This window comes from Eschrichtius robustus, chromosome 5, assembly GCF_028021215.1.
Source record: "Eschrichtius robustus isolate mEscRob2 chromosome 5, mEscRob2.pri, whole genome shotgun sequence".
Lineage (NCBI taxonomy): Eukaryota > Metazoa > Chordata > Mammalia > Artiodactyla > Eschrichtiidae > Eschrichtius > Eschrichtius robustus.
The window spans coordinates 14723153-14744456 of NC_090828.1; the positions used below are offsets into that span (position 1 = coordinate 14723153).

At 38.8% G+C, this 21304-nt stretch overlaps 1 protein-coding gene and 1 non-coding gene across 2 annotated transcripts in view; both read left to right on the plus strand.

Annotated features, from left to right (window-relative positions):
* Positions 1-2921, plus strand: part of AP1S3 (adaptor related protein complex 1 subunit sigma 3) — a 52916-nt gene extending 49995 nt beyond the window's left edge. The window contains exon 5 of the mRNA XM_068543758.1: positions 2557-2921. Within this exon, the coding sequence (XP_068399859.1) occupies positions 2557-2592 (36 nt within the window). The 3' untranslated portion in view covers positions 2593-2921. The remainder of the gene's footprint in view (positions 1-2556) is intronic.
* Positions 2322-2394, plus strand: TRNAK-UUU (transfer RNA lysine (anticodon UUU)). Its single transcript has one exon. It is a non-coding gene; the product is annotated as a tRNA-Lys (tRNA).
* Positions 2922-21304: the final 18383 nt, after the last annotated feature.

A 21304-nucleotide genomic window follows, 5' to 3' on the forward strand; every position in this document is an offset into this window, starting at 1 on the left:
TTACTTTTAGCACAACTGAAAATCTCAGAGTAGGCCCTGGTCTTTTCCCTGACCCCTACCCAATAAAAGTTTTTTAGAATAAAAAGACTGTCTCTACATTTTTAGTAAGAAGATACATAGTCTTAAAGCCCTAAATGCTCAGAGCTTATTCTGAGTGTACCGGGGCTAGATGTTGATAATATGGAAAGAAAGGAACAGTTTAATTGGTTGGGAATGACTTTAAGAGGTACCTTATTTTGAAGGTACCTGTGGACAATGGTGCAAAAATGATTAGAAGGAAAAAGAAACTCTGAAAGGAGAAGGTAGTGATCCTTAAATACAGAGGTTGCAATTCTTGGGATCACCAGTGGGGGCGACAAACAGAAGATGTTCCGACCACAGAATAAGAAAGCAAGTTAAGAAGGGAGGGTCAAATGGTACCTCATTAGGTCAAGCAATGGGATTCCTCATATGTGTATGTGTGGATTCATGAGAACTGGCTAGGTGCACCCCAACACTGTCACCCTTAAAAGCACAAACCATGTTAAACAGCTATTGCATTATGGTTTAACCAGGTTAAACCATAATGCAATAAAAACTCGTAGCATGCATAGTGCTGAATGCACAAGAAACACTGCTGTGCTGGATGGATAACTGGGGTCCCAAGATACCCTAGTCCTCTTGTGAAAGGCTAGGGCAGAGCTCTTTAAGTTTGTGCCAGCCTTAAAAGTCTGTTCCAGCTTTTAAAGGGGCAAGCCCAAGAAAGTACCAACCTCGTATGTCATTGGCTCATGTAACTCTAAGTAACAGCACAGCTCAGAAAGGGCAGCCAGCGTAGTCTCAGGCAGATTGACTTATCCGGTGGTGTGAAGCAGTGCCAATAGCTAGAGGCCAATGAACTGTGAAGCCAGTGAAGTGACAACTCCAGGGCCTTTCCTGGCCCAGACCCCTTCTAAGGCTGCAGGCTCATATGGTCAAATTTGCAAAGGTAAGATAGCTCAGCTGCAAAGAATTTGTGGCCGCATAATGAACATATAAGATATTATAGAAGTGTGTCAGGCACTTAATGAATAAAACCCATTCTGCTATTGTTCTGGATTTTGTGATATTTGTAATTTAAAACAAAATTGTAATCTACTTTCATTTTTTTCTCATTCTAAGTAAACTTTATACCCAATTTTATATTTGTAATTTTGTATACTCTTCTAAATGGGATAAACTCTAGGTACCAAGAAACAGTCATGGGCCCCTGGCCAATGTGATACCCCTGCCAAGTTGACAGACATGGGCAGTATCTGTAAGAGGAGAGACAGGGCAGAGGTCTTAAGGTGTGGGCTTCTCTTGGCCATTGCTCATCCAGGAGGTTCAAGAGCTTTATAAGAAAGTGTGGATAATGGACCACAGGTATTTTCAGCAGAGGAGGACTGGAGTTCTACGTAGAGCTGGTGAACACAGTTAGAAAACCTGATTTCTAACCCTAGTATCTTCTGAGCAGTCTTGCTTAGCCATGGTCTTGGTCTCTTTGGGCAAGGCTGGTCAATGTCTTCCCTGGCAGGTGCACGTGAATCACATCTCCTGGGGTTCAAGCTTAAGAACAGGTTAAGCATTGCTGGCTGTGCTGTGACTTCCATGGAAGAGGTAGGGGTGTTACCAAGGGCTGGTCCCTTGAGCTCCCTGATTGATTCAACCCAGGGGCCTTGTTACACAAATATATTTGTTACACAAACATATGTTTATAACAGGAGAGAGTGGAAGAGGAAGTCCATCCATCATGCATAATAAAGGGCTTGCAGCATGACTGTAACTTTGAACTCTGCCTGTGGCTGTGAATCCATTTAAACATTTTTTTTAAAGTACTGGGAAAAAATTAGGGCCTTGTGGCATGTTAACAAACTTGGTAAGTGATGAGGAGGATGAAGAAACATAATTTATGTACTTTGGAGGAAAGCCTTTTCAAAATACGTGAAAGAAATTCTTAAGAATTATGGTCTGTTTATCCCTTATGTCTTGGCAATAAGATGTTCTGTATGTGTAATGATACATACGTTATACAAATACAATTCAGATTTCTCTAATGCCTGTGTCTGGAGGTAGTCCTCATGGTTATTTTAGCAGGCACATTTTTCTGAAGTCAACAGTGATAGCTTCGCAGCTGTTGCTTTAGCATTTCTCTTATCAGACATTCCTTTTATGGTCAAGCTTAGCCATTTCTCTGTTGAAAGTTATTTAATTCCAGCCATATGGATGTGTATACAAATTATACTCAAACTTTGAACCACCTTTCTTGATTAGAATGCAAAGATTTATGACCATGTACACTTCAAAAACTTCTTTTTGGGAATTCCCTGGTGGTCCAGTGGTTAGGACTCTGGACTTTTACTGCTGCGGGCCTGGGTTCGATCCCTGGTCGGGGAACTAAGATCCCACAAGCTGCGTGGTGCAGCCAAAACAAAAACAAAAACAAAAACTTCTTTCCTCTAATGGCAAAATAAATGAGTAAGAGAATGAAGAATTTTCACAGTCCGCTAAAGGATGTGGTTTAAGGGAAAATTGCTCTAATCTATGGTTCTCTTTCAGACAATGGAAGAATACATGAACAAGCCTACGTTTTAACCATGCATCTACTTGAAGACTCCAAGTGCTACATGTTGTGAACCTGTAAATAAGCAGTGCCTTGCATCCAGTTATTTGACAGAGCCTCTGGCACCATGCCAAAAATAACTTAAAAGGGATTTTTTTTTAATTAGCAAAAATTAAAGTTGTTTAACATAATGTATTTATCATTATTCGTGTCTGTATTATACTGTATATGACTACTTGGATGTTAAAACAACTGCTTCATTGCTCAATAGGCTGAATGTTTGTTTGCAGTGTTTTAACTCCATGTCATATTTTTGAGCTAATTTAAATACATTTATTTTGTTGCATTTGGTCCTCTACTGACAGGGTGTAAACTATATTGTCATTATCCATGATTTTGAATGTAAAGTATATCTTGTATCGATAATACTTTTTCTAAATGTTTAGCTTTTTAAATTGTATAATGATTCAAAATTATGTTAATAGTTCAGAGTTCATACATGACGTTAGACATTTTTAATACACTTAGTACTGTAATTTCAGTCCAGATACAGTGTATCTGATTTTAATGTCCTGAATTCATTAATTTTTCAGAGCTGGAATTAAGGGCAACAACCAAAGATAGTATAGGCCTTAAGTGTTTTTGATGCCTTGGAAGCTGCTATCTAGGCTGAGGTTTTAATTTTACCTTTTAATTGAATATAAGGGGCATTCCAATAAGGTTGTGTTTTGTACAAACTCTATGTATTTATTAAGGTTTTGAGACATCTGAAAAAGTGTCTATAACTTCCCTTACTATAAAAATAGTATAATAAAGATTAATAACAATAGCAATAATACTTATTAATACTATTATTTTAATAATCTTTTATGTTACAAGCACCCTTAGTTGCTTGAGAGATTTTTGTTTCCGGTATGTTTTCATGTATATCTAATATATTTGAAGACACTGTTTATTAGGCTTACTTGGAACATTTAATATTATTGCAGCCTGTATAGTAGGTACCTTTCCTCCTTCTTCTTTCCTCATCTCCCAAAGAAAATATTTGCTGCTGACTGTTATTATTACGACTATGTCGCATTCATGCTTCCTGGAAAGTTCTATATAACCAGGTGGTAGAAGTGATCAGACATTCTAGGGAAATAGCTTGTACTGTTCCGTCTGGTGCCCCACTTCTGATGTCTTCCCTGTGCATTTTCAATGTTATTTTGAGGTCAAATGTCATCATGTTGCAGTGGTTAGGGACCTTCTAGTATTCTTCCTAAGAGAAGAGTGTGCTTGCTGTTGGAGAATCCAAGATGAGGGGAAAATGTCCTCTTTGATTCATCATGCCGGACGTATTTAGGGAAAGATGGCAAGACAAGAGTAGAAGAACATGAGGAAAAATTGACCAACTCCAAAATATAACCATTATTAAAAGGAAATACTTCAGGTTAGTATATGAAGTAATTATGGGGCTTTTAATATCTAATATTTCCTCAAATTAATCATGTATTTACAATTAGGGCATCAGATTGAAGTTTGTCATTTTTATCACTTTGTTTACTTTAGATCTTTGATTTTGTGCTTTAGCTTTTTTTTTTTTTTAATATGGCAGAACTCTTTATTTTAAAAAACATCGTGTAAAGATAAACTTTATGTAAATTGATGTAAGCTTTTCTGGTCCTTTTGAAGCTCTCCACCATTTTTGGATGAAGGTATTGATTGAATCTCATTCAAATATACTCCACATATTCTGGGGAATTCCATATTAGACACTGTCTAGTTATAGCGGGGCCTCCTCAGACTTCGTGTCAACAACACACGTAGAGCGTGAACATAATGATATGGCACTCTGGGGTAAATTTGAGGGATTTGGGGGACATCTTACATGGACTTTGGTGAAAATAATCATTATGTTTTCTTTATATCATATAATTGTCATTATGTTTTCTTTATATCATATAATTGTAATAAAACCACCAAGGGAAAGGAAAGATAAGAAATATTAAACTTGTATAAAAACTTCCAAATAAAATTTTTTTTAAGTTTTTTATTGAGGAGCTTAAGTGTGTTTTTATGAATATAATTTTTTTTAAATCAGATTTTATGCTTGAAATTGCTACCCATAATTCTTGTTGAAGTCCTTCTAATATAACCTCTTCATTTTTTTTAAAGTTTTTTATTGAGGAACTTGAGCATGTTTTTATGAATATAATTTTTTTTTAATCAGATTTTATGCTTGAAATTGCTACCCATAATTCTTGGTGAAGTCCTTCTAATATAACCTCTTCATTTTCTAGGCAATTACCTATCAAGGTGGAACTTCATAAGCAGGTGACAGCAAATGAGAGAAGAGAATTTATTGTTTTGCTCCTATTGACTTTTTTCTCACCATTCACCCACATTTTGATAATCTGATCTCTTTACATGTAGTTAATGACTCAATCACCCTTTAAATCTACTACTTTTCTTTCATTAACAAATGTAAAGTTGACATTTCTTATGATAAATCAAGTGAATTTTTTAAAAAAATTATTTATTTTTGGCTGCATTGGGTCTTCGTTGCCGCGCTCAGGCTTTCTCTAGTTGTGGAGAGCGGGGGCTACTCTTTGTTGTGGTGCGTGGGCTTCTCATTGCGGTGGCTTCTCTTGTTGCAGAGCATGGGCTCTAGGCGTGCGGGCTTAAGTAGCTGTGGCATGCAGGCTCAGTAGTTGTGGTTTGAGGGCTCTAGAGCGCAGGCTCATTAATTGTGGCAGAGGGGCTTAGTTGCTCTGCGGCATGTGGGATCTTCCCGGACCAGGGCTCGAACCTGTGTCCCCTGCATTGGCAGGCGGATTCTTAACCACTGCATGACCAGGGAAGCCCAAGTGAATTGTTAATTCAAACTTTTTCCCATGTCAAGTCTTCTAAAACAGTATAAAGCTTTTTCATCAAACATACAACAAATGTTGTTCTTCTACAGCTAGTAATTCTTCTTCAGGATTTGTATTATAATACCCATGAAATGTCACTCAGAACTGTCTTTAACTTTACTTTTCTAAGTTTTAATCAATAAACTTTATTGGTAAGTGTTAATATATTTTTTTCACATGGTCCCTGCAATTTTAAATTAAGTTCAGTAGATGCTCTGGAATGTGAGTAAGCCAATGACTCTTTCAATAATTTGTGAAGGGAGGGTCATTAAATTTTTTTTTTTTTAATCCTTATTGAACGTTCTAAGCATTTCCCTTCAGGGCTTAACAGCATAGTTCCTAACAAGGGTAGACTTAACCGTCTTCTAGATTAGATAGAGTTGTTTTCATGTCGTTGACATGTCCTTTGTTTAACTAATAGTATTATTCCAAAGTGGTAATTTTTACTCATTCCCTTGGAAAATAGTGAGTGTTTCCATGGAGGGTGGTAAAGAGAGCATTTATGCAATTGTGTGAGTTAATGTGGGCTTTTGCTGTTGTTAGCATGATCTTATAACTAGCTTTATGAGCTACACCTGATATTGCTATAATTTATAAGAGAACTTTGCTTCTTATTTTATACTTGTGCATGTTTAAAATGTTAATCTTGTGTAAAGTGGATGTTTAGTAGAAAGATGCCAGCATAGTTTACTTGATAATATTTTGAAGTAAATAAGACATTTAGACTGAAGAAGAGGAAAAATTACGAGAACACTTGGTTCCAAATGTGAGATAATCCTCATACGGCTTTAATAGTGACTTTAAACTCTCTTTTATACTGTTTTTTGGAGGGAGAGAAATCTGTTGAATTTGTGAAGCCTCCAGTTTTAATAAAATTTTTCCTCTATGGTAGAAAAATATCTGTAAAATTTGAGACTATATAAATGTGAAGAAAAAAAACTAACGGACTTGTAAGGGGTTTATGGTCGAAAATTGTTTCAAAAATAATTTAAGTTTTTATGTGTTTAAGAATGGTACAAAAATAAATTTTAAAATTATAAAAATATAATTTTGAAGATGAATGCAGTCAGTGTTGGAAGTATTAAAATATTAATTTCCCTTTAATAAAATAAACTTCTAAAAATGTCTTAAATTATAAACATAACTTTCACTTATGTAGGATTAAATAATTTTGGAGAATCTGTATTTAAAGGATTGATTATATTTTCCTGTTTTTAGAAATAAGTATTTTTATTTCTTGAAGCCAAATTTTAATGCTCTTTTATTGGGTCAGAGTTTGGCTAATTATAATATTAAAAGCTAAAACTGAAACGATGGATGGATGAGTGAATAAACCAAGGCACATAATAAGAAAAATGGATAAAATCAATTATGTTCTACTTAAAATGTCTAATCTTATATGATGATAGTAATAGTTGTAAAGAAAATGATGTATACATACTTCCACTATTAGTTGAACACTTCATTAAAAATGTAAGAGCAGAGAGCAAATTAAGTTGGAAGAAAATTTAAATTTTTTACCTACACACAAAGAAGCTCAAGAATGATAAATCATAAAGCAAAACTCAGACTACCTCATCTGGAAGTGTTACATGTGTGTATATTTTATTTACGCCCTATCAGTTCTCTGTGCTTTCTGTATTCAAAATCATATGAGCATAATTACTGAATTTAGGAATTTTTCTGAGGCAGCCATCCAAATGCTATTCAAATATAAGTTCAACTCCTGTGAACTTTTGAATCGATGGGAAATAATTGCTTATCATTTCTAAAACTTCTGTATATGATTGTCACCCATCAGTCTCAGAGCAAGCAAGTGGGTTTTCTCTCTGGTAGGGATGTTCTGAGACATAAGACTAAGTGTCATAATGATGTTTAGAGCATCAAAATGGACTAGGGATTGGGAGCCTTCACGCTTGTCCTGCATGTACCACTGACAAGGTTCATGCACTTGCTCTTTGGAATGGATGGAATGGCAGAATCAGATGGGATCACGGAAGTGAGCTAGTCTGAACCACTCATTATACAGAAGAAGAAAGAATAATCACTACATTGACATTTATATTTTGATCAGGTCCCAGTGCTAATCATTTGCTTAATTAAATCTTGCCTTGATCAAAGGTGTTACCTCATGAAAGTATTTTTTTAAATTTTATTGCATTTTTATTTCTTTTTATATTTATTTTTGGCTGTGTTGGGTCGTCGTTTCTGTGCGAGGGCTTTCTCCAGTTGCGGCAAGCGGGGGACACTCTTCATCGCGGTGCACGGGCCTCTCACTGTCGCGGCCTCTCGTTGCGGAGCACAGGCTCCAGACGCGCAGGCTCAGTAGCTGTGGCTCACGGGCCCAGTTGCTCCGCGGCATGTGGGATCTTCCCAGACCAGGGCTCGAACCCGTGTCCCCTGCATTGGCAGGCAGATTATCAACCAGTGCGCCACCAGGGAAGCCCCTCATGAAAGTATTTGATGAGCTTGTTTCCTGGTATGAAATAAAAGCCTAATGACATTCAAGCATGTTTTTCACCCTTTTAAATGATACAAGTGAAGTATATTGAGTGCACTTTAGATGAAGGGTGCCATTATAGGAGTAGAAAGAAGAGCTGCTCTTGGATTACAGATAAAGAGTGAATCACCAAGGTTGCATTGGTGAATTTTGGAGGTGGAATGTCTTACGTGTTTTAGGTGAAAGGAGAGAACAGAAGAGCAATACATTTTTTGGCTAATGTGAATAAAAGGGACTAATGATCTAGAAAAGTCATTGAATTATGTGACATTTCTTGCATTCAGCTAAAGCTTGTCATTTCAACCTTGTTTATACCTAACTGTGAAGTAAGACCTTCACATGTAGTTCTGAGTCAAGGAGCCAGTGCTGGATGAAACCAAAGCACTGCTTGGAAAATATGATAGAGACCAGATGTTCGTTTACCAGACCATTTCCTGTTTCCTCCTGGGTTTACAGCTAGACTTCACTTCCCACCCTTCTTGAAGTTTGGTTTATCCATAATGGAATCATAACCAGTGGCATGTGGGTCCAAGTAACATATGCCCAACTGCAGGTCTGACTCTTAAAACACTCCCACGTGTGACCCTCCATTCTCTGTCTTTCCCGGTTTATAGCCAAAGGAAAATACTCTAGGATCCAGAGAAGGCAGAGAGCCATGAGATGGAAGGAACCTAAAAACGGCTGTCAGGAAAGCCAACCAAGCAGGAATAGTCACACTGGACAGAAGTAAACATATGTGACAGAAGTAAACTTCTATGGTGTTAAGTCCCTGAACTCCTGGATTTGTTGGTTAGGGCGGTGAACCTACCCTGACACATGAAACAATCGTGGGCTACCATCAGTGGGATCAGAGAAAGCCCATGCACAGCAACAAAGACCCAACACAGCCAAAAATGAAAATGAAAAAAAAAAAAAAACTAAATAAATTTATTAAAAAAAAAAAAAAAGAATTGTGGCTGCTGAGAAGTAGAAAGATAATGTTACTATCCACACAAGAAGTCAGTTTTGTAGAGGCACAAATTGGGTACCACAAGCTACCCTGAGCCTGCATACAAATTTTGTTTGGCCCTCACTGTATGAAAAATGGAATCAATTTTGTGATTTTATATAAAACTTGGATTTTTTCCCCCTTCTCTTGAAAAACTGTAAGGACTGGCCACTTAGGGCCTGCACATCTGCATGCAATAATCAACTGAAGCTGGAGGGTGTGCACTGCTGACTTCTACAGTCCCCACCACTATACCTCCCCACCTCACCGATTTACATACTTGTCACCCTGTACTAAATTTTTACCTTACTTCTGTGGTTGCTGATGCAGCTTCTTAGTCTGGCTTTTCAGACCTTCCATGATCTGAATTCCAAGTCACATATCCCATCCTTTCACAGGTCGATGTATTACTCTTCTTCTTGGCTGTTGCTTGTTCTACTTTTTCCCTTTACCTGAAATGTTATTTACCCCCTCCCTATGTCCAGATTCTTTAATACCCAGCTCAAGTGTCACTTTCATGGCTCCTTTCTTATTCCAGCCTTCCTTCCTCCTCTAAAACCCCTTTGTTTTATATTTGTACCTCCCAGGGTACTTATTTTTAGTATTATATTATAAATATTTATATACGTGCCCTATCTCTTGCTGACATGAACAATCCTTGAGAGCCGTGTGTGTGTGTGTGTATGTGTGTGTTTATGTGTGTGTGTGTGTGTGAGTGAGAGACAGAGAGCCAGAGAAAGATTGCTTTTCTGAATCTCCTAAAGGGCCTGTTAAAGTCTTATATTCACTGACACAATTTCTCATATAGTTATTCCTTACTTTTCGAAAGTTCGCTTTACGCCCCTTGGCTTTTACAAAAGACCTGCATTAGTACCTGTTTTCTACAACCAAAAGAAATCTGAAGAGGATTTTTGATTTTACAAAAAAGCAGAAAACGAAATAGGGTTCAGTGCGTGTTTTGCGGGGAGCCATTATAAAGGCAGCGGGCACCCTGAACAGGAGACTGGCGCTGCCAAGCTCCTTCCCCAGGAGCTACAGTCAGCATCTCAGCCTCAAGCCACCATAGCTTTGAACTGTGTCTATAAGCATCTGTGCTTTATCTGCTTTTATACCATTTTGGCTTATGAAATGTTTCATAGGACACCCTGCTTTCGGATAATGGAGGAAACCTATAGATATCAAACCAGAATCTGAAACTCCCCCGTTTAAAAAGGTATGTTTTTTGGCAATTCCCTGGTGGTCCAGTGGTTAGGACTCGGCGCTTTCACTGCCATGGGCCTGGGTTCAAACCCTGGTCGGGGAACTAAGATCCCACAACCCGCATGGTGTGGCCAAAAAAAAAAAAAAAAAAAAAAATTAAAAAGGTATATTTTCCTTAACACTCCCAGATTGGAATGTTTTTGAAGAACCTTAAGGAATTCATTAAAAAACAAAAAAGAAATTCATTAGACCAGCAAGCAGTCTGCTCATTTCTAGAGGATCACCAGAATAGCTTATTTCTGATCAAGATGTACTATCTCTTGTATTGTCTTGAGTTCAGAAATTAGGGACTTCCCTGGCGGTCCAACAGGCAACTAGATCCCGCGTGCTTGCTGCAACTAAGAGCCCACATGCCACAACGAAGATCCCACGTGCCTCAACTAAGACCCGGTGCAGCCTAAATAAACAAACAAACAAACAAATAAATAAGAAATAGCATTAAAATCTTGTATTTCTGAAGCACGACAGGCTCCCAAAACTTCAGGTGACACTGCTGCACTGCTGTCTGCAGCTGGGTCCCCAGAAATCTTACCAGTGCCTGACACTCAGTAAAATATCAATAAATGTTTGCTAAATGAAACTGGATGACAAAAAACTAAATTCAATATGGCAACTAATTGGCTGCAGTTGTTCCTGTGATAGTAAAGTGACTTAAGTTTAAAACTGAGCGCTTAGTGGTGGTACCATAAAGATATATTTATTTTCTTGAGAAAGAAGAAACAAGAAAAGAACACAAGTGAGTTGGGACCGGAAGTTAAACTATCACATTTCCAGGTCAGCATTAATTCAATATCTTTTATGTGAGTGACACTGAGCTTTTATGTTGAAGCCATTCATCTGGGTGGCAAACCCATCACCAGCTCTTACCAGCGAGGTGAGAGAACCCGAGGGTTTTGTTGATGAGGTTGTACAAAGAAGAACAGCCTCCTAAAAATATATATATATGGTTCACTTCTAGCCAAAGGTGTACACTCTTTGTGTTTTTAACTGTGTCACATGGACAATGTATGACTCTTCTACGTGATTATTACAGGGGTTGGCTTTTTGTTAGAATGGAACCTCCCTTTCTGATTATTTTTTTCTAACTCATGGAGTAGAAAGCAGTGATGTGCTAATTCCTCTCTGTCTCTTCAGCCTTCCTTTGCCCTCTGCTCCAAAAATGAGTTGACTTGCTTTTTAGATACCATGTGAGATCTGTACAGATGCAAGTGATGTGAAAACAAAGGTATGAAGGCACATTGGTAAACAGAAATGGAAAAACACCTTTCAAAGAAGCTTACTATAGCAGAAGGTGGTATTTGCCATGGGAATGGTAACCACCAATAAACTACAGTTCACACTAGGCCTAGCTAAGATATTACTTATAAGGGACAAGAAAGGCAGTTTCTTTTAAAAATTTAGAACAGATGAGCAGGTAAGGAAGGACAGGCAGCATAAAAGAGAATAAGTTATTTTGTGTTGGTAAATGTAAAGGTTCTCCATTTATTGATTCTCTCATCTCATGCTCCTGTTAATAGATGAAAAATAGTAGCATAAGAATTTAGAATGAGCAAAAATTGTCAAGGAGGTCTGAGAGCCGAGTTGGATTATTTTTTATGAGTGCTATGATGTAAAAAATGTTGGGAAACTGCCATAAACTACCCAGTAAAAACTAGCCTTACAAAGTTGACCTTAGAGAGAGGACTTAGAAAAGTAACCTTATTTATGTATCTATAAATATATATATATATCTTTTTCTCAGATCACAACTAGTACAGGAAAGGGTTAATTCAGCAGGTCTGGGTTGCTCAGACCCTGCAAGTTCTAAATAAAAACCTGCCTCCAGCTGGCTGGCTCTAGGGAGATAACCTCTGAGCCCTTGGAGTGTTCTGCCTGATAAGAGTGTTTTTTATGCCTGAGGGCTGGGCCATGCTACCGCAGAGTGACAGTTTATCCTGACAATGTGATTGATGGTGAACACCTGTTTTTTTTTTTTAACTCTGGGTTGGGGCTGAAGTCTGAGTACCTGAGATCAGTCACATGGGCTCTGCCCTCCTTCAGGACTGATCCCCAGTAGAACTCCTGGATGCCAAGGCCCGGTGAGCATCCCCAGTTGGCAGCACTTAGCATGTTTTGTGCACATGGCTGCTGGGAGAATTAAGCGTATTCCCATGTGACACTGAAACCGTGCAACTCAGATTGGGTCTTGAACCCATGGTTCTCTAACTGAGATCACACACCTGGTAACAAGACTTAATGAAGCTCAGGTTCTTGATGTCTCATCACAGAAAGAATTCAGTGAGAGAGAGATTAACTAGAGTTATTGTGATAATCATTGTGCAATACATACAAATATTGAATCAATATGTTGTACCCCAAACTAATATAATGTTATATATCAATTATACCTCAATAAAATATTACACTATATATTGAAAAAAAAGAATTCAGTGAGAGACAAAGTGATAGGTAAGAAGTGGATTTATTTAGAGAGAAACACACTCCGCAGACAGAGTGTGGGCCATCTCAGAAGGCGAGCGTGGCACCAGGGTATGGGGTTGTCAGTTTTTATAGGGGTGGGTCATTTCATAGGCTAATGAGTGGGAGGATTATTCCAGCTATTTTGGGGAAGGGGTGAGGATTTCCAGGAATTGGGCCACTGCCCGCTTTTAGACCTTTATGGCCAGCCTTGGAACTGTCATGGAGCCTGTGGGTGTGTCATTTAGCTTCTTGATGTGTTACAATGAGCATATACTGAGGTTCAAGGTCTAGTGGAAGTCGACTCGTCTGCCATCTTGGACCTGTTTGGTTCTAATCAGTTTATGTCATGTCCTTGGGCTATGTCATTCTTTTAAAAGTTGTGCCCTGCCCCTTTCCCTCCTGTTTCAACACCACCAAGAGGGGACACATGGAAGCTTGTGCCTGGTTTCTCTTGGACTTTGCCCCACATCTCTTTTCCCTTCGCTGATTCTATTTTTTATCCTTTTACTGCCATAAACTGTAACTGTGCCTCATAGCTTCTGAGACTTGTGAGTCCTAGTGAATTATCGAGCCTGAGGTTGGTCTTGCAGACCCCCGACAACATCCCTAGTCAGATGTTATTGCTTAGGAGTATGGTACTGAAAACAAATAATTATGGAGACCAGTAAGGGGAAAGCCAGGGAAGGTGTTTTGGGGGCAGAGTGTAGTGGGTCCTGTGAGGAGTTTGGGTCTTTCCTCTTTCCTGGGATTACATAGTTAGAGCCAGAGTTGAAGTGGCTGGGGAAAGACTCTTAGCTCTATTTCTTCTGACATTGGAGGCATCTCCACGTTCCCAAGGGAAAAAGATGAGGTAAACAAAAGGTAAGTAAGTAGAACTGACAATTTTGCAGACTTGGGGTTCTAACTCTGCCCGGGGAAGGTTGTCCATCAGCCTTGCTGAGACTGGTCCCTCTGAGGGTCAGGAAAGGCAGACCTGCACGGGAGCAAGGGGAGAGGTGGGTCTTTCTCAGCTTCTAAGACCAGGGGAATCTCTTTACGTATTCCATTTTATAAACTCTTGAAATTAGTACCTAGAATCTCTGAATTGATTAGTAAGGTGGGTTTTGGACCTGGAACTTCAGGATTCAGTCACACACCAGTTGTGTGACTTTGGCAGGTATATTCCACTGGCCTCAATTTCCTGTCTGTGCTCAGGACAGGGTCTGGAACTTCGAAAGTGCTTAGTCAATGCTGGTGTTGGTTTCTCTTCTGGATCATCTTGAGGTAGGAGATAGATAGGCCCCAGGCTGAGCAGTGAAGTCTGTCCCCTGTAGACAGATACTCCAAGATAAAGACAATGGTGGGGGAAAGGAGGAGCTGAGTCCTGCCCAGATGAGAGATAAACAGACCACATATTTCTCATTCTTGAGGTCAAGGAGAACTTCCTGACTACACTTGTGCAGAAAGGTTCCTCGGGGGCCAAAAAGGGAGGAGGAACCCCCCCCCCCCCATAATAGGTGATGTCAACCTTCCCACAGGCCTCTCTCTGGGCTGGAATCCATCTTGGCTAAGAGATGCACACACGCACGGGGAGGACCCTGAGATAAACCAAATGCGGACTCAGAGCCAGGCAAAGCGAGATAATTGGCCAGAGGAAACCCGGAAGAAATGCCCCATATAAGTGATTCAAACTACTATGGAGGTGTGACTCTCTCTCTGAATCCGCCCGTGTGTCTATCCACAAGTACTATACTCTTTTTCCTCCCATTAAACACCTTACTTGCTTCACTACTTTCCGTCTCTTTGTTGAAATTCATTTCTACAAAGCAGACAAGCCAGGGCCTTGTCGCTAGCCATTGGCCCTCATGGTCTAGTGGTTAGGATTCAGGGCTCTCACTGCTGTGGCCTGGCTTCAGTCTCTGGTCGGGGAACTGAGATCCTGCTTCAAGCTGCTGCCGATCCAGGCCATCTGAGATCAATCTGATAAGTGGCAGAAGAGCTATCCCAACTCTGATGTCGGGGAGGTGGTTTGTTTTGCCTAAAATAGCTTCATGGAAGAAAAAATAGAGCATCCTGTGAGTTTACAGAAATTAGAGATGACAGAAATTGCACTTGAATACCAGTTCTTACATATTGAATTCAAAGAAGAGGATTCCTTTAAGGCAAACGTGGTGGTCTTCCTCCTCCCCCTCTCCCCGTGGGGTCCTTCCTGGACTCCTGCCTGCAGCTGTGATGGGGGCCAGGACGAATTTCTTGTTTCACTGGACAAAGCGAGCGTGAGACTAATATCACCCCTGAGGCCAAGAGGACAAATTTGACACAGGACGAGCTTTAATCATAGGCAAACTCTAGGTTTAAAATAGTCTCTTCCTTTGACATATTCAGGGTAATTCCCAAATGAAAAGCTAATTTTTACATAGCTTGGAAAGGCCACAGGCTAATCTTGGAGCGTAATATCCTCAGTGTGCTGAGGGTCTGACGTGACACGGCTACCTTCTATGATATGGTTAGGCTGCCTCTCCACGGTACAGTTAAAAGAAAGGCATAAGGAGGCATTTTATTTTTCTGGGGCCATGGGCTCCATTTCCAAACTCTTAAAAGTTTTAGTAAAATTGAAATGATAAGAATTTCTGGCAAAATTTCTTTAATGAAAATTCAAGTGATATTTAGCAAAAAAAAAGAATGAAAACTAAAAATAACACCCAATATTGGATGCCACAGGTGAACAGCGTACATTGCTGAAGAAGCAATGTTAGTGCATGTAAATAACATTTTAATGGCCATATCTTTTGACCCAGGAATTTTGAGAATGTAATGCAGGTGTTGGCAAACTGGTCCATGGGCCAAATCCAACCCAAGGACTCTTTTTGTATGAACAGCCAGGTAAGGATGGATGTGCAGTCTTAAAGAATCATTAAAAGAAGAAAGAGGAAAAAAAGGAGGAGGAGGAGGAAGACTGCATGCCCCACAAGCCTAAAATTTTTGCTATCTGGCCCTTTCCACAATAAATTTGCCTATTCCAGATCTTACTTAAGGAATAATCCAAAATATGGGGCCTCTACTTGAACAGGGATGATCTTTGCAATAGTTTTGCAATAGTTCAAAAGATTAGGACCAATCTAAATGGATAGCTTTAGATCTATTAGTCCTAGGATAGAGGGATAGTTATGTAGCTATTAAGTAATTCATGTGAGGATGTTTGACCACCAATAAAGTGATGGCTAGTGAGGGCCACGGGGCTGTGATTGTGAATTTTGTCTGTCTTAGGAACGCTTTCTGGATTGCCATGGCTCACCCACGTCTTCTCACTCCTAAGTGCTCAATGCAGATGTTGGATAAACTGCACATTTAAAAATTTGAGGATGTTCTGCCTTGAACTTAAGGAATAGACCTGACAGCTCCTGATACCTGTGCTCTGGCTTTTAGGACCCTTGTAGCAGGGAGGTGACCAGGGTTGCACAGTTTACTTGGAGAGGTGTTCAAGCTCAGGACACTCTATTCTTCATTTTCTCTTAAAGAAGCTTCTCCTTTTCCCAGCATCCCTCAGGACCCCTTCCTCCACATTTCCACAGAGTATGCTGTGGGTGCGTGGGATTCATACGCTCTTTAATTGATTTATGTCTTTCTGAAACCAGATACTGAAAGGCTTGTTACATATATCTCATTTCTTGTGGCTTTTGTGGTTATTTCTGTAAAAGTCTGTCTTCAGAGCCTTGACCAGGAATATAATCATGGTCACATTTTTGTTCTGTTGAAAAACATCAGATATAGTTCACAATGTTTGCCCTTTTTTTTTTTAAACATCTTTATTGGAGTATAATTGCTTTACAATGGTATGTTAGTTTCTGCTCTATAACAAAGTGAATCAGTCATACATATACATATGTTCTCACATCTCCTCCCTCCTGCGTCTCCCTCCCTCCCACCCTCCCCATCCCACCCCCCAGGCGGTCACAAAGCACAGAGCTGATCTCCCTGCGCTATGCGGTTGCTTCCCACTAGCTATCTATTTTACGTTTGGTAGTGTATATATGTCCATGCCACTCTCTCACTTTGTCACATCTTACCCTTCCCCCTCCTCATATCCTCAAGTCCATTCTCTATTAGGTCTGTGTCTTTATTCCCGTCCTGCCACTAGGTTCTTCATGACCTTTTTTTTTTTTTTTTATCCCTTAGATTCCATATATATGTGTTAGCATACTGTATTTGTTTTTCTCTTTCTGACTTACTTCACTCTGTACGACAGACTCTAACTCCATCCACCTCACTACAAATAACTCCATTTCGTTTCTTTTTATGGCTGAGTAATATTCCATTGTACATATATGCCACCTCTTCTTTATCCATTCATCCGATGATGGACATTTAGGCTGCTTCCATGTCCTGGCTATTGTAAATAGAGCTGCAATGAACATTTTGGTACATGACTGTTTTTGAATTATGGTTTTCTCAGGGTATATGCCCAGTAGTGGGATTGCTGGGTCGTATGGTAGTTCTATTTTTAGTTTTTTAAGGAACGTCCATACTGTTCTCCATAGTGGCTGTATCAATTTACATTCCCACCAATAGTGCAAGAGGGTTCCCTTTTCTCCACACCCTCTCCAGCATTTATTGTTTGTAGATTTTTTGATGATGGCCATTCCAACTTGTGTGAGGCGATACCTCATTGTAGTTTTGATTTGCATTTCTCTAATGATTAATGATGTTGAGCATTCTTTCATGTGTCTGTTGGCAATCCGTATATCTTCTTTGGAGAAATGTCTATTTAGATCTTCTGCCCATTTTTGGATTGGGTTGTTTGTTTTTTTGTTATTGAGCTGCATGAGCTGCTTGTAAATCTTGGAGATTAATCCTTTGTCAGTTGCTTCATTTGCAAATATTTTCTCCCATTCTGAGGGTTGTCTTTTGGTCTTGTTTATGGTTTCCTTTGCTGTGCAAAAACTTTTAAGTTTCATTAGGTCCCATTTGTTTATTTGTGTTTTTATTTCCATTTCTCTAGGAGCAGGGTCAAAAAGGATCTTGCTGTGATTTATGTCATAGAGTGTTCTGCCTATGTTTTCCTCTAAGAGTTTGATAGTGTCTGACCTTACATTTAGGTCTTTAATCCATTTTGAGTTTATTTTTGTGTATGGTGTTAGGGAGTGTTCTAATTTCATACTTTTACACGTACCTGTCCAGTTTTCCCAGCACCACGTATAGAAGAGGCTGTCTTTTCTCCACTGTATATGCTTGCCTTATTTGTCAAAGATAAGGTGACCATATGTGTGTGGGTTTATCTCTGGGCTTTCTATCCTGTTCCATTGATCTATGTTTCTGTTTCTGTGCCAGTACCACACTGTCTTGATTACTGTAGCTTTGTAGTATAGTCTGAAGTCAGGGAGCCTGATTCCTCCAGCTCCATTTTTCGTTCTCAAGATTGCTTTGGCTATTCGGGGTCTTTTGTGTTTCCATACAAATTGTGAAATTTTTTGTTCTAATTCTGTGAAAAATGCCAGTGGTAGTTTGATAGGGATTGCATTGAATCTGTAGATTGCTTTGGGTAATAGAGTCATTTTTACAATGTTGATTCTTCCAATCCAAGAACATGGTATATCTCTCCATCTATTTGTATCATCTTTAATTTCTTTCATCAGTGTCTTATAATTTTCTGTATACAGGTCTTTTGTCTCCTTAGGTAGGTTTATTCCTAAATATTTTATTCTTTTTGTTGCAGTGGTAAATGGGAGTGTTTTCTTAATTTCACTTTCAGATTTTTCATCATTAGTGTATAGGAATGCAAGAGATTTCTGTGCATTAATTTTGTATCCTGCTACTTTACCAAATTCATTGGTTAGCTCTAGGAGTTTTCTGGTAGCATCTTTAGGATTCTCTATGTATAGTATCATGTCATCTGCAAACAGTGACAGCTTTACTTCTTCTTTTCCGATTTGGATTCCTTTTATTTCTTTTTCTTCTCTGATTGCTGTGGCTAACACTTCCAAAACTATGTTGAATAATAGTGGTGAGAGTGGGCAACCTTGTCTTGTTCCTGATCTTAGTGAAAATGGTTTCAGGGTTTCACCATTGAGGACGATGTTGGCTGTGTGTTTGTCATATATAGCCTTTATTATGTTGAGGAAAGTTCCCTCTATGCCTACTTTCTGCAGGGCTTTTATCATAAATGGGTGTTGAATTTTGTTGAAAGCTTTCTCTGCATCTATTGAGATGATCATATGGTTTTTCTCCTTCAATTTGTTAATATGGTGTATCACATTGATTGATTTGCATATATTGAAGAATCCTTGCATTCCTGGGATAAACCTCACTTCATCATGGTGTATGATCCTTTTAATGTGCTGTTGGATTCTGTTTGCTAGTATTTTGTTGAGGATTTTTGCATCTATGTTCATCAGTGATATTGGCCTGTAGTTTTCTTTCTTTGTGATATCTTTGTCTGGTTTTGGTATCAGGGTGATGGTGGCCTCGTAGAATGAGTTGGGGAGTGTTCCTCCCTCTGCAATATTTTGGAAGAGTTTGAGAAAGACAGGTGTTAGCTCTTCTCTAAATGTTTGATAGAATTCGCCTGTGAAGCCATCTGGTCCTGGGCTTTTGTTTGTTGGAAGGTTTTTAATCACAGTTTCAATTTCAGTGCTTGTGATTGGTCTGTTCATATTTTCTATTTCTTCCTGGTTCAGTCTCGGTAGGTTGTGCATTTCTAAGAATCTGTCCATTTCTTCCAGGTTGTCCATTTTATTGGCATAGAGTTGCTTGTAGTAATCTCTCATGATCGTTTGTATTTCTGCAGTGTCAGTGGTTACTTCTCCTTTTTCATTTCTAATTCTACTGATTTGAGTCTTCTCCCTTTTTTTCTTGATGAGTCTGGCTAATGGTTTTTCAATTTTCTTTATCTTCTCAAAGAACCAGCTTTTAGTTTTGTTGATCTTTGTTATTGTTTCCTTCATTTCTTTTTCATTTATTTCTGATCTGATCTTTATGATTTCTTTCCTTCTGCTAACTTTGAGGTTTTTTTGTTCTTCTTTCTCTAATTGCTTTAGGTGCAAGTTTAGGTTGTTTATTCGAGATGTTTCCTGTTTCTTGAGGTAGGCTTGTATTGCTATAAACTTCCCTCTTAGAACTGCTTTTGCTGAATCCCATAGGTTTTGGGTCGTCATATCTCCATTGTCATTTGTTTCTAGGTAGTTTTCGATTTCCACTTTGATTTCTTCAGTGATCACTTCGTTATTAAGTAGTGTATTGTGTAGCCTCCATGTGTTTGTATTTTTTACAGATCTTTTCCTGTAATTGATATCTAGTCTCATAGCATTGTGGTCGGAAAAGATACTTGATACGATTTCAATTTTCTTAAATTTACCAAGGCTTGATTTGTGACCCAAGATATGATCTATCCTGGAGAATGTTCCATGAGCACTTGAGAAGAATGTGTATTCTGTTGTTTTTGGGTGGAATGTCCTATAAATATCAATTAAGTCCATCTTGTTTAATGTATCATTTAAAGCTTGTGTTTCCTTATTTATTTTCATTTTGGATGATCTGTCCATTGGTGAAAGTGGGGTGTTAAAGTCCCCAAGTATGATTGTGTTACTGTTGATTTCCCCTTTTATGGCTGTTAGTATTTGCCTTATGTATTGAGGTGCTCCTATGTTGGGTGCATGAATAGTTACAATTGTTATATATTCTTCTTGAATTGATCCCTTGATCATTATATAGTGTCCTTCTTTGTCTCTTGTAATAGTCTTTATTTTAAAGTCTATTTTGTCTGATATGAGAATTGCTACTCCAGCTTTCTTTTGATTTCCATTTGCATGGAATATCTTTTTCCATCCCCTCACTTTCAGTCTGTATGTGTCCCTAGGTCTGATGTGGGTCTCTTGTAGACAGCATATATATGGGTCTTGTTTTTGTATCCATTCATTCAGCCAGTCTGTGTCTTTTGGTGGGAGCATTTAATCCATTTACATTCAAGGTAATTATCGATATGTATGTTCCTATTCCCATTTTCTTAAATGTTTTGGGTTTGTTACTGTAGGTGTTTTCCTTCTCTTGTGTTTCTTGCCTAGAGAAGTTCCTTTAGCATTTGTTGTAAAGCTGGTTTGGTGGTGCTGAACTCTCTCAGCTTTTGCTTGTCTGTAAAGGTTTTAATTTCTCCATCAAATCTGAATGAGATCCTTGCTGGGTAGAGTAATCTTGGTTGTAGGTTTTTCTCCTTCATCACTTTAAATATGTTCTGCCACTCCCTTCTGGCTTGCAGAGTTTCTGCTGAAAGATCAGCTGTTAACCTTATGGGGATTCCCTTGTGTGTTATTTGTTGTTTTTCCCTTGCTGCTTTTAATATGTTTTCTTTATATTTAAATTTTGATAGTTTGATTAATGTGTGTCTTGGCGTGTTTCTCCTTGGATTTATCCTGTATGGGACTCTCTGTGCTTCCAGGACTTGATTAACTATTTCCTTTCCCATATTAGGGAAGTTTTCAACTATAATCTCTTCAAATATTTTCTCAGTCCCTTTCTTTTTCTTTTCTTCTTCTGGGACCCCTATAATTCGAATGTTGATGCGTTTAATGTTGTCCCAGAGGTCTCTGAGACTGTCCTCAGTTCTTTTCATTCTTTTTTCTTTATTCTGCTCTGCAGTAGTTATTTCCACTATTTTATCTTCCAGGTCACTT